General features: G+C 48.7%; 1 protein-coding gene across 1 annotated transcript; it reads right to left on the bottom strand.

Annotated features, from left to right (window-relative positions):
• Nucleotides 1–5,864: 5,864 nt before the first annotated feature.
• On the bottom strand, nucleotides 5,865–7,355 carry KCNA1 (potassium voltage-gated channel subfamily A member 1). Its single transcript, XM_039255765.1, has one exon. The coding sequence runs from the start codon at nucleotides 7,353–7,355 to the stop codon at nucleotides 5,868–5,870; it is 1,488 nt and encodes a 495-aa protein (XP_039111696.1). The 3' UTR covers nucleotides 5,865–5,867.
• Nucleotides 7,356–10,515: the final 3,160 nt, after the last annotated feature.

Here is a 10,515-nt window from a genome sequence, read left to right as displayed (position 1 = left end):
TTAGTTGATGCCAGACCACAGCACTGTCACACACACACACACACACACACACTATCCTTTCTGAAAGGCTTAGACTGCGAATGAGAAATAAAGTTTCAAATCATAAACAATTTAAGTGAATATAATCAATTACTTTATTCCCTGGGGGCTTATTTCTTTTCTCCTTTTCAATGCCTGATTCCCTCACTGCTTTCATAAGCCAAATTCCAAAGCCCTTTTCTTGGGATCCTACCTGAGACCAAAATGTGAATCTATTATCAGAATTCAGCCCCAGTGTATCTCCTTGCACAGAAGAGACAGTATCAGGAGGCTGTTTCATGAGTTTACCTTGGATTCATCACATTATTTAAAGAGATTCCACATGAAAAACTTCCCTAAAGACCAGTTAAACAAGAGACAAATAACCAGTCACAATATTCCTTGATAAGATCCTTAAAAATTATCTTTAATTGATGCCAAATATGAACAGATCATAAAGTGACAGAAGCAAGTGAAATTGCATAGATGAAAACTATGCGCTTCATTAGGCTCTCAATTCATAACATTCAATGTCCTCCACCTGACATTTTGAACAGTTAGGGCAGGGGAAATGCACAGCAGGTGGAAATGAGACACGCCCTTAACTCAAGGTGTAAGCAATTGGCAAACTCAAGAAAGAAAGTAGTACTTTTTCAGCTTCAATGGTTTGTTGTCCTGACGGTGCACTTTAAACTAATATCACTCAATTTTTAGTTTTGAACCTTGGTAATACTGTATCTTTAATGTTAGAGGTAAATCACATAGAGTCCATGCTGTCGGCTTATAGCTACTGCCTCAAACAGCTCCCAGTCGTGCACTGACGAGAAGAAAGGTGTTTCTGCGGGTTTTGGAGAGGAGACAACTTTTGACTTGGAATATTTTGCAAAGGGACTTTTGTGTTTTCTTTTGTTTTCTTTTGCTCACACCATTTCTTCTTCTCTGATTATGGTACAAAACCCTTCTAGACTCTGTGAAGTCCCATGTCATAAAAAGTAAACTGCTACTTAACACTGACATAAAAATCACTGGGGCTAGGGCTAATCTCCTTAAAGCTAATAGTCCTGAGATCAGCAGGGCCTCACCCCTTATGTACACACTGGACTTCCCGAGGAAGCCCATGGTCATTTTGCCTGAGCAAAGAGACTGTCATCAAATCCCAAGACTTCTGAGCTTTACACTTATACCCTGAATGAATTCGCACAGTGACCCAAGGTAATGGAACAGTTTTGGTTAACAACTCAGCTCCTGTCCACTTCTTTACAAAAAAAATGGTAAGTAACGTACATTCTTCTGAGTTTTACCTGAGTCATGCTGAACATGTTCGCATATACCCTGAAATTCCGTGATATAAATACGAGTATTAATACACCGCATGGTGGATGAGAGGCCACCTCCTGAGATTGCAATTCTACTTGGACTGTGTCTGGTTTAAAAACTTGCATTCGTTTATTCATCTTCTTGAAATGAACAGAAACGTCGTAAGACTTCATCCTTTCTTGACAAAATGGGAAGATAAAATGGCTGTTTGGCAGTTTATATTCTTTCTAACAATTCTATACCATGGATGGTTACCACCCACCAATTCTCACCACTCCTAGGGATGAGTTGTCCCTGGAAGAAAATGGGGAATTGCCTTCTGTTAGTGTGCTCTTTCTCCTTCTTGTTCAAGGCAATCTACCAAACAAGGAATTCAATTGTAAAACTGTTTAAAACCATGTGTTTTGAGGTCTCCTATACTAAAAGGGAGGGTTAGGAAACTACTTTTATGGACTCTTCAGATGTTAACTAATTTGAAAAAACCCTACACAACATGAAGAAGGCCCTTTATGGACTAAACCAAATTTCTACTTAAAGAGATCTGCTCACTTACCATTTATATGTTTATCTGTGTTTTAATTCTCAAGTGAGTCAAGAATATGATGTCGCCTGTGCTTTGGTTCCACCCTAGTGGAATCTAAACCTGTGTACAATTTTAGAGAAATGACTTTCTGTCAGCCATATTCCAGAAGAATATACCATTGGTTCATTTGATTTTGCTAGGCTAACTCACTCATGCACTCCCAGTGAACTGCTTTAACTGGTACTCTATTCTCCAGGGGGAGCGAGGGAGGGCTGTACACAGATGGGGAAGAGGAGATGCAGAAACAAAAAGCTTTCCTGGCTACAATCTGTCTTCTCTAAATCTGAGGACAGAGGAAATTAATGTCTTTGGTCTCTCGAATTCAGATCACTTGAGGTGAGTTAACCACTTCAGAGATGCTGGAATGGCTAACAGCCCTGGTGTGACTCAACCCTTCCACTTGCCACCCTATTGAACTAGGGCCCCCAAAACACTGGAAAAGCTGAGCTATGGCTATCAGCATGTCAGAAAGTCTCTCCTTCTGGAGAAAACAAGTATTCAGGACATGAGCCATTAAAGCTCAAGATCGAGGAAGGGGATTGAAAGGTAAAAAGCCCACTAAAATAAATATAAGTAAGTAAACCAAAAGATAGTCATCCCTTAATAGGCAGTTTTGTTAAGTGCACCTTCAGGTCTACAAAAACATTTCAGCACATTACAGTGCGAGGGGTAAGAGCTTTGTCAAATTTCGCATGCCTATGCTACACAGATAATCCCTGTACTCCATTCCTACTAACTTGGTTGCAATGAGCTACAGATGGATAAGCAGCATTCACTTCCCCCCATATCACCCAAATTCATAACAACTCATCCCTGATCCCAGGCTGACAGGCTCATGCATGCAGCCCTTTTTCCTGTAACACATGCAGAAGAACCCCAGTCCAGAGAATCTATGAGAGGTATACCAGGTAGCCAAAGCCAGTCTGATCAGTCTTGGTCCCATTTTCTCATCTTCCGACCCATCCATCCCACAGTACTGAGTGGATTATTGCTGTTGACAGAGTGCAGCGTTTCAGTTCTGTGTGTCCTAGACCTCAAAGGTTAAATAAAAGATCAAGATATCCCCAGAAATTTTGGGGAAGTTGGCTTTGTTTTCCCAAACTGGAGATTTTTAAGCAGGTAGAAGAGGAATAGCCAGGATGCGTCAAGGTTCAAAAGAGAAGGAAACATCACAGGGGAGGGTTTAAAGCCCTGTGGTCAGATGCTGTGCAGTCCTCGGCCCCTTGTCTTCCATGATGTTACGTCAGTCTTACAGATTCTCAAAAGCCGCACGGGAAAATAAAATATCCATGTTCTTTCTTTCAACTGAGTCAGCCAGCCTGGGTGTTACTCTAGCTTCTTGCTTTATTGCCTCCCTGCCAGTTCTAGGACAAGGTGGGGGAAGGGATAGAAGTAACGGAGGATTTCCAGAAGAAGCAGGGCAGGAATGTAAGGTGGGCAGCAGCAGGCAGCCACATGCTAAGTGCAGAATGAAGATTCCCCACCTCGGTGTCTTTAAAAAGGCTGTGAGTGCCTCTCCATTGGTGGACAGCTGCTGGGTCCCAGAGGCCTATGTTATGTGGCTCTCTTTCAGCTAGACTGAAGGTCCCCAGCATTCTCTGGGCTGGGTGTCTGGGGCAGCAGAAGTTAGATGCTCAGCCTGTGAAGGGACTGCCAGGTAGGAAGAGCATAGGCGCATCATAGAAAATATCTGAAGGGAGTGGGCCAGGAGGGAAGGCCCAGGAAAGGTTATTATGAACGGAGTGTTCCCACATCCACAATGATGCCTAAAACGAACAGACCATTGAGATTTGCAGAGTGCTGTTGCTAACAGAGGAGAAATACAGAACGTTTCAAGGAACACTACACTGGACCTGAGGAAGCCTTCCACATCCAGAGTGGCCCTCGACAGGAAACAGATTCTCAAAAACTTGATATTGGCTTCTGGTGGAGAAGAGGGAGAAAAGAGATTCCTGGTTCACGTCCAGTGTGATGATGGGTCGCAGGTCCCAGTTTACATCCCAGATCAGGTTGTCAAGGAGATCAAGTCCAATGGGTGGCCAGGGAGACAGCACCTTCCTGGATCTCTACTCCTCGGGTGCAGGATGGTGTGGTCTTCTCACAGTGGTGAAGTGAGACAGGGAGGGTGGGAAAACCAAAAGCAAAATATCTGTGCCTCAACCCTTCCTCCCTTTTGTTACATAACTTCTCAGCTGTATTAATGGAGGCACTTTCTGCAGTTCACTGTGGGTACAGGATAAAGGCACTAAGCAACTATTAAATCAATTGGTTGAGTTTCTTCAGGGAGCTTCAAGGGGAGGGCTGAAGTCTCTACAGACTTCAAATCATGACTGCAAAAAGAAATCAGCTCTGCTTTGGATGCATACAAGAGATAAACATGTTCATTTACATCCTAAGAATGCACCAAAAAACATGCAGTATTGCACCTTTTTTTGTTTGTTTGTCTGTTTGTTTGTTTTGCTTGTGTTTATTTTCAGCTAGAAAGAATACTTGTTCTTAGGTGTTGCTATATATACCTTGATGACTTATTTAGTTTTCCACATAGCTTCCCTTTAAGGGATGGGCATATTGGTCCTCTCTCTGCCTACACCTGCACAGAAGCCTGACATTTCCCTGAGCAAAGGCAGGAAAATCAACTGAGTGGCCCCCACCCCCCACCCACCATTGTTTTCTTTTGGGCCCTTCATCCCATAAACTTGTAATTTTTATAATTTAAAACATTTTTTACTGAAACCATGCATTAATTAATTCAAGGTACACCTTAATCAAATAGGCCATAATGCTGAATAAGAGAACATGCTTTGAGCTCCAGAAAGTTATTGTTCCCACCTGACTAACATATGCACTTAAATACAGTACTTTATTTACTAATAAAATAGTTAATAAATGAAAGAGTGCACTTTTGGTGAATGCAAATGAAAAAGGATCTATTTTTAGAAGAGTTGATTCCAACGTAAGCTTATCCCCTATTGTCTGAGTTAGCGTTCTTGGCATGCGATTATAAAATAAATATGATCGGATTCAAACATGCTTACATTTAGTTCCATTTGTGCTCTCTTACAATAAGGAGGCTAAGGTTTTACATCCAGTTCTGGAGGCCAGGGTCAGGGTGCAGGACTGGTGAGAAAAGACCTGTGTTTGGCTCACCTGCAGTTGAGAATTTAGCAGCACTGCAGACGAATCAGTTAATTTACTTCAGTTTTCTTTTTTCTTAGAGAATAGTTTGGATGAGCATGGGAAATGAGGCAGAGGGAAAATCCCTACAGACCAGGACCAGTATCAGATGTAGAAGGTGCTTTTTGAACCAGTCTTAAGTAATTTTGTGTGTGTGTGCGCGTGTGTGTGCGTGTGTGTGCGTGTGTGTGCACGTGTGGTGTCTTCACCTTGTAATATACAGTTCGGATGATCAAAACAAATACAACATTTGTTCATTGCCCCTTTTGGCTGGTATATCATGTTACATATAATACCTCAGATGCATTGTCTTAAATGTGCTATGCAGTTTGCAAAAGTTTTATAATGGAGTCCCATGCAAATTTAACTTTTATATTTCTAAGTGATCATCTGGTTTTTAGTTAAAAGAAAAAAGTTAGAGAAGCCAAAGGATTAAAAATGTTTCGGTATGGGGAAACATATGAATCTTATTTTACCTAGACTAGCTCATGGACTTAATTGTTTTAAACCAGTTTTAGAAAATACACTTTCTTTTCCCATTTTTTTAATAAAATGAAAATAGTTTCTTTTTGCATGAATCTTGAAAGCTTCTGGTTCATCATCCCCCAAATCCGCAATGCAACAATGCATTGACAGTTAAACAGAGCATTCAAAGGCTATTTAGTAAAGTATCTACAAACAGTGACGTGGGTCACTAGTGTTTTTGTTCTTTTTTTTTTTTTTTAAGTCTTTCAAGCTGCTAAGTGGGGCTTTTTTAGTTTGTTTGCTTGGCTTTTTAAACATCGGTCAGTAGCTTGCTCTTATTAACACAGTTTTGGTTAGCTGTGGTGCAATTGCCAGTTCTGATATTGGCCTGTCTATAATGGGTTATGCTATTATTCATATCCTCTTCGATCTCCATGTACTCAGATTTGCTGATAGTAGAGGAACTGCGCCGACTGAGGTCACTGTCAGAGGCTAAATTAGGGGAGCTAACGTGGAGCAACTGAGCCTGCTCTTCCCCCTCAGTTTCTCGGTGGTAGAAATAGTTGAAATTGGACACAATGACAGGTACGGGCAGGGCAATTGTCAGCACACCAGCGATGGCACACAAGGAGCCCACGATCTTGCCTCCAATTGTCACAGGGTACATGTCACCGTATCCTACAGTGGTCATGGACACCACCGCCCACCAGAAAGCATCGGGGATACTGGAGAAGTGCGACTCAGCTTCTTCCGCCTCGGCAAAGTACACTGCACTAGAAAATAGTATGACCCCAATGAAGAGGAAAAAGATAAGCAGCCCTAGCTCTCTCATACTAGCTTTGAGGGTCTGGCCCAGGATCTGGAGGCCCTTGGAGTGGCGGGAGAGTTTGAAGATTCTAAAAACCCTTACCAACCGGATGACCCTGAGGATGGCCAGCGAAGTGGCCTGCTCGCCCTTCTGATTTCCCTCCTGCTCGGCTATCTCGGTGCCTAGGGTGATGAAATAAGGGATGATGGCCACAATGTCGATGAAGTTCATGATGTTTTTGAAGAAATCTGTCTTGCTGGGGCAGGCGAAGAAGCGCACCACCAGCTCAAAGGAGAACCAGATGATGCACAGGGTTTCCACGATGAAAAAGGGGTCCGTGAAGATGTTGGAATTGTAGATCACCGTAGCGTTGTCGATGCGGTGCACGGTGCCCGTGAAGTCCTTGTCGTCCTTCAGCTCGGGTAGAGTCTCTAGGCAAAAGATGACGATGGAGATGAGAATGACCATGACGGAAACGATGGCGATGACCCGGGCGGGTCCTGAGCTCTCAGGGTACTCGAAGAGCAGCCACACCTGGCGCTGGTATTCCTTCTCGGGCAGGGGGCGCTCCTCCTCTTTGATGAAGCCCTCGTCCTCCCGGAACTTCTCCATGGCCTCCTCGCCCAGCTCATAAAACTTGATCTCCTCGGAGAACATGTCCAGGGGCACGTTGACCGGCCTCCGCAGACGGCCCCCCGACTGGTAGTAGTAGAGGATGGCGTCGAAGCTCGGCCGGTTGCGGTCGAAGAAGTACTCGTTCCGCAGGGGGTCGAAGTAGCGCATGCGTTTCTTGGGGTTGCCCAGCAGTGTGTTGGGGAACTGCGCCAGGGTCTTGAGCTGCGTTTCGAAGCGCAGCCCGGAGATGTTGATCACCACGCGCTCGCAGCACTCGTGGTCGTCGTGCTCGGCCGGCCGGGGGTAGCTGCCATCCTGGGGGTGGCCCGGGGCGGCCGAGGCCTCGTCCACGTTCTCTCCGGACATCACCGTCATGGTGGAAGTGGGGCACAGGGGTGAGAGACTAGGAGAGGGCCAGGGGTGGGAAGCAGCGGGAGAGGAGGGGTGGGGGGGACCCAAGCGCCCCCCCCACCGGAGTGCGCGGCTCCCCCCACGCTCAAGGGGAGGGGCTTCAAAACCAGCAGGTGGAGAGATCTGTGACTTCCCTTCTCGTTACCTTCCCCTCCACCCTGCCTTTTACTCAGTGTGGAATCCCCCTCGCCTGCAGCCGGGGGTGCAGCTTTTTGCCGAGGGGTGGGGTGGGGAAGGTTGGTATTTCTTCCTGCTCGGAAGCGCCTTAACGCAGTGCCGTTCTAGCGGACCGGGCCATCCATTCGAGGGTCACCCTGGCCTCCCCTCCCCTCGGCGACCCTCCAAAAAACCGGGTGCAGAGCCAGCTCAGCAGATCCCCTCGCCTGCCATCCCCTCTGCTTCTCCTCGGCTCTCCCCCCTCCTACCCCTCTTCGCCTGCCGCCTTCTAAGCTCCCACCAGGGCGATCGATGGACGCTGCAGAGAAATAGAAAGTGATACGGGGGTAGAAAATCAGAAGCGTTCAGATGGGACGGACCTACAGACACCGAAGAGCACAGACCTCTAGCTTGTTTAGAAAGCACTGGACTTTTGCTAGGGTTAGCACATACACACAGACAGACACACGCAGACACCCGGAAATCCAAGTTTGGGCTCCTCCATCCCACTTTCCCCAATGCCCAACAACCGATCTGTTTACAACTTCGTTAAACTAAAGATCGGGAAAGCGCCGAGAGACGCTGGGGGAGCTCGAGGTCCCGGGCAGCATCCCCACACCCTTGGCTTCTCCCACCCCGTGCCCTACCCTCGCTGCTGCAGCCCCGGACTGGGGAGCCCCCTACCTGGCCGGATGGCTTGGCGCAGGGGCGGTGCTGAGTCGGCGGAGAGCCGGAGTCGGAATGCGGCAGGTCGCCTTTGCAGTACCCGGGCGGGAGCAGCGGCCACGCCGCGGCAGCATCCGAGAGGCGCTTGGCAAACGGGCCGCCCTCGCCCCTCGTCTTACGCCCCTTCAGCGGGACAGTCGATTGAGCGAGCCGCTTTGGCGGAAATGTCCGTTCCCTACCCCCATTCTCACCGGTTGCCAGCAACCCAAAGACGCCGTCCTCTCGCTGGTGCAGGGAGTTCCGGAGGATGCGGGGCGGAAAAGCAAAATGCCACCCTCTCCCGAGGCTCGGAAGCAAATGACGATAAACAGCACTCTCGCCCCCTCCTAACACTATGGGAGCCCTTGATTCGATCCCGAAGGAGGCGGGCGAACAAGAGCCTGGATCTACATGGCTCTCGGATCCCCTCCGCTTCCCGCACCCCAGCGTGGACCTCGCCGAGGCTCCTCGGCGCGCGTGGAGCGGTTAGGAGCTCCAAGCCGGGCAGGGTGCGTGCAGCCGCGGGTCCGCTCGGTCCATTTCTGGGCGCTGCAAGATCAGCAGAAACCTGAGAAAGCGCCTGGAATGCGGAGCGGTGATTGGCCCACTCGGGCGTGGGTTGGGGAGGGCGGGGGAGGGCAGGAGCGAGGAGGTAGATGGAAAATATGAGGGGGTGGCTTGGCAGAGGGGGGTTGTCATTCAGTTCCCACCGTTGCCGGCACAGCTTTTTCCTCCTCCTGCCAGAAAAGCCGACCACCAATTCTACTTGCCTTATGGTGCACAGCTCCGCACATGCACGCTCCCTGGCCGCGACCTTCCCCGGGAATTGCACATTAGAAATGGTCAGGTCCGACGCAATGCAGGCGGCGGTGTTCCTGGCAAAACTCCTCGGATGGGCTTGCGTTTGTGCAGTCCCACGGTAATCTGCTCCCGCCGCCATGCTCTGTGTGCCATCCCGCCCCTCCCGCAGGGGTCTCTCTGCAGGGGTGACCCAGCTTGCCTCCGCCTGACGGGGTGAGATGCGGACTTCGGGGAGAGCTCTGCAGTCGAGGCTCACTGGCTGGGTTTGTTCTATGTGGTGTTACTGCGAGGCGGTGGAGCTACTAAGAGTCTGTCCCTCCTTGACCTACGATGGGAGTTGAAGATGGGATTGAAGTTTTCTTACGATCAGATTATTTTGACATACGGAGAATGCGATTTGTGGAAAACCAAAGGCTTAGTGGGTTTGTGGGATTGTCTGCCAACTTGGTGCTAATTGGGCCGAATCTGAGAAGCAAGTTGCCTGCCCACCTCCCACCTATGTCCCTCCTCCCGCAGCCACTTTTCTCGGCCTGGTGCCTCCACAAAGCCACTTGCAAGGCTTGCAACTTCTTCGGGAAAGGGTCTGCACCGAAGTCCGGGGCAGCGCTAGCCGGGGGCGTGCGCCGTGCACTCTGAGTGCCGCGACAGCAGCGCCCCCAGACGCGCTACGCCTCGGCGCCCGCTGCGCGCGAGAAGGCAGCCCGCAGCTCTGGTACTTAACAGCTACGGAGTCTCCAGGGAGGATGCAAGAACCCGGAGTCGCGGCTGATTGGCTCCCCGGTGCTTTGGGACCACCCTTCCACCACCGCGGATGGCGTTACCTCGCGCCTACACCAGCCACCACTTTAATTTTTTTTTTAATGTTTTATTTATTTCTAGGTGAGAGAGAGAGACAGCGTGAGCAGGGGAGGGTCAGAGAGAGAGGGAGTCACAGACTGAAACAGGCTCCAGGCTCTGAGCTGGCAGTCAGCACAGAGCCTGATGCGGGGCTCGAACCCACGAACCATGAGATCATGACCTAAGCGAAAGTCGGACGCTTAACCGACTAAGCCACCCAGGTGCCCCCACCAGCCACCACTTTAATCAAGGCCAATGATTGTATCTTCCCCACTCCATTGTGGCTAGTGGAAAGCAGGGGCCTGTGCGGGGTTGCCCAGGCAGTGCATCGAGGCTGACTACGCAACGAATTAAACCCCTCCTCCAGATTCAGACTCTAGCGTTCCTTTCAGAAAAAGAAAAATTTTTGTTCCCTCCTCTCCTCCTCCGGATTCATACCCTAGCTTTTCTTTTACGAACAATGAGTTCTCTCCTCAGAAGCGTATTAAACACTGCCATTTCCCCACATTCCACGCGCAATATTCCTGTATCCTACTAACTCCACAGTTTCCTGACTTTCTGCACTACTGCTTTATTACAAGAAGGCAGGGAGGAAAGGAGGAAGGGAGGAAAGGAGGAAGGAAGG

Source organism: Hyaena hyaena, unplaced genomic scaffold (assembly GCF_003009895.1).
Source record: "Hyaena hyaena isolate Hyena2069 unplaced genomic scaffold, ASM300989v1 scaffold_547, whole genome shotgun sequence".
In the NCBI taxonomy this organism is placed as follows: Eukaryota; Metazoa; Chordata; class Mammalia; order Carnivora; family Hyaenidae; genus Hyaena; species Hyaena hyaena.
The sequence above is the reverse complement of the archived record's forward strand: the minus strand, read 5'-3'. Positions and strand labels throughout refer to the sequence as shown.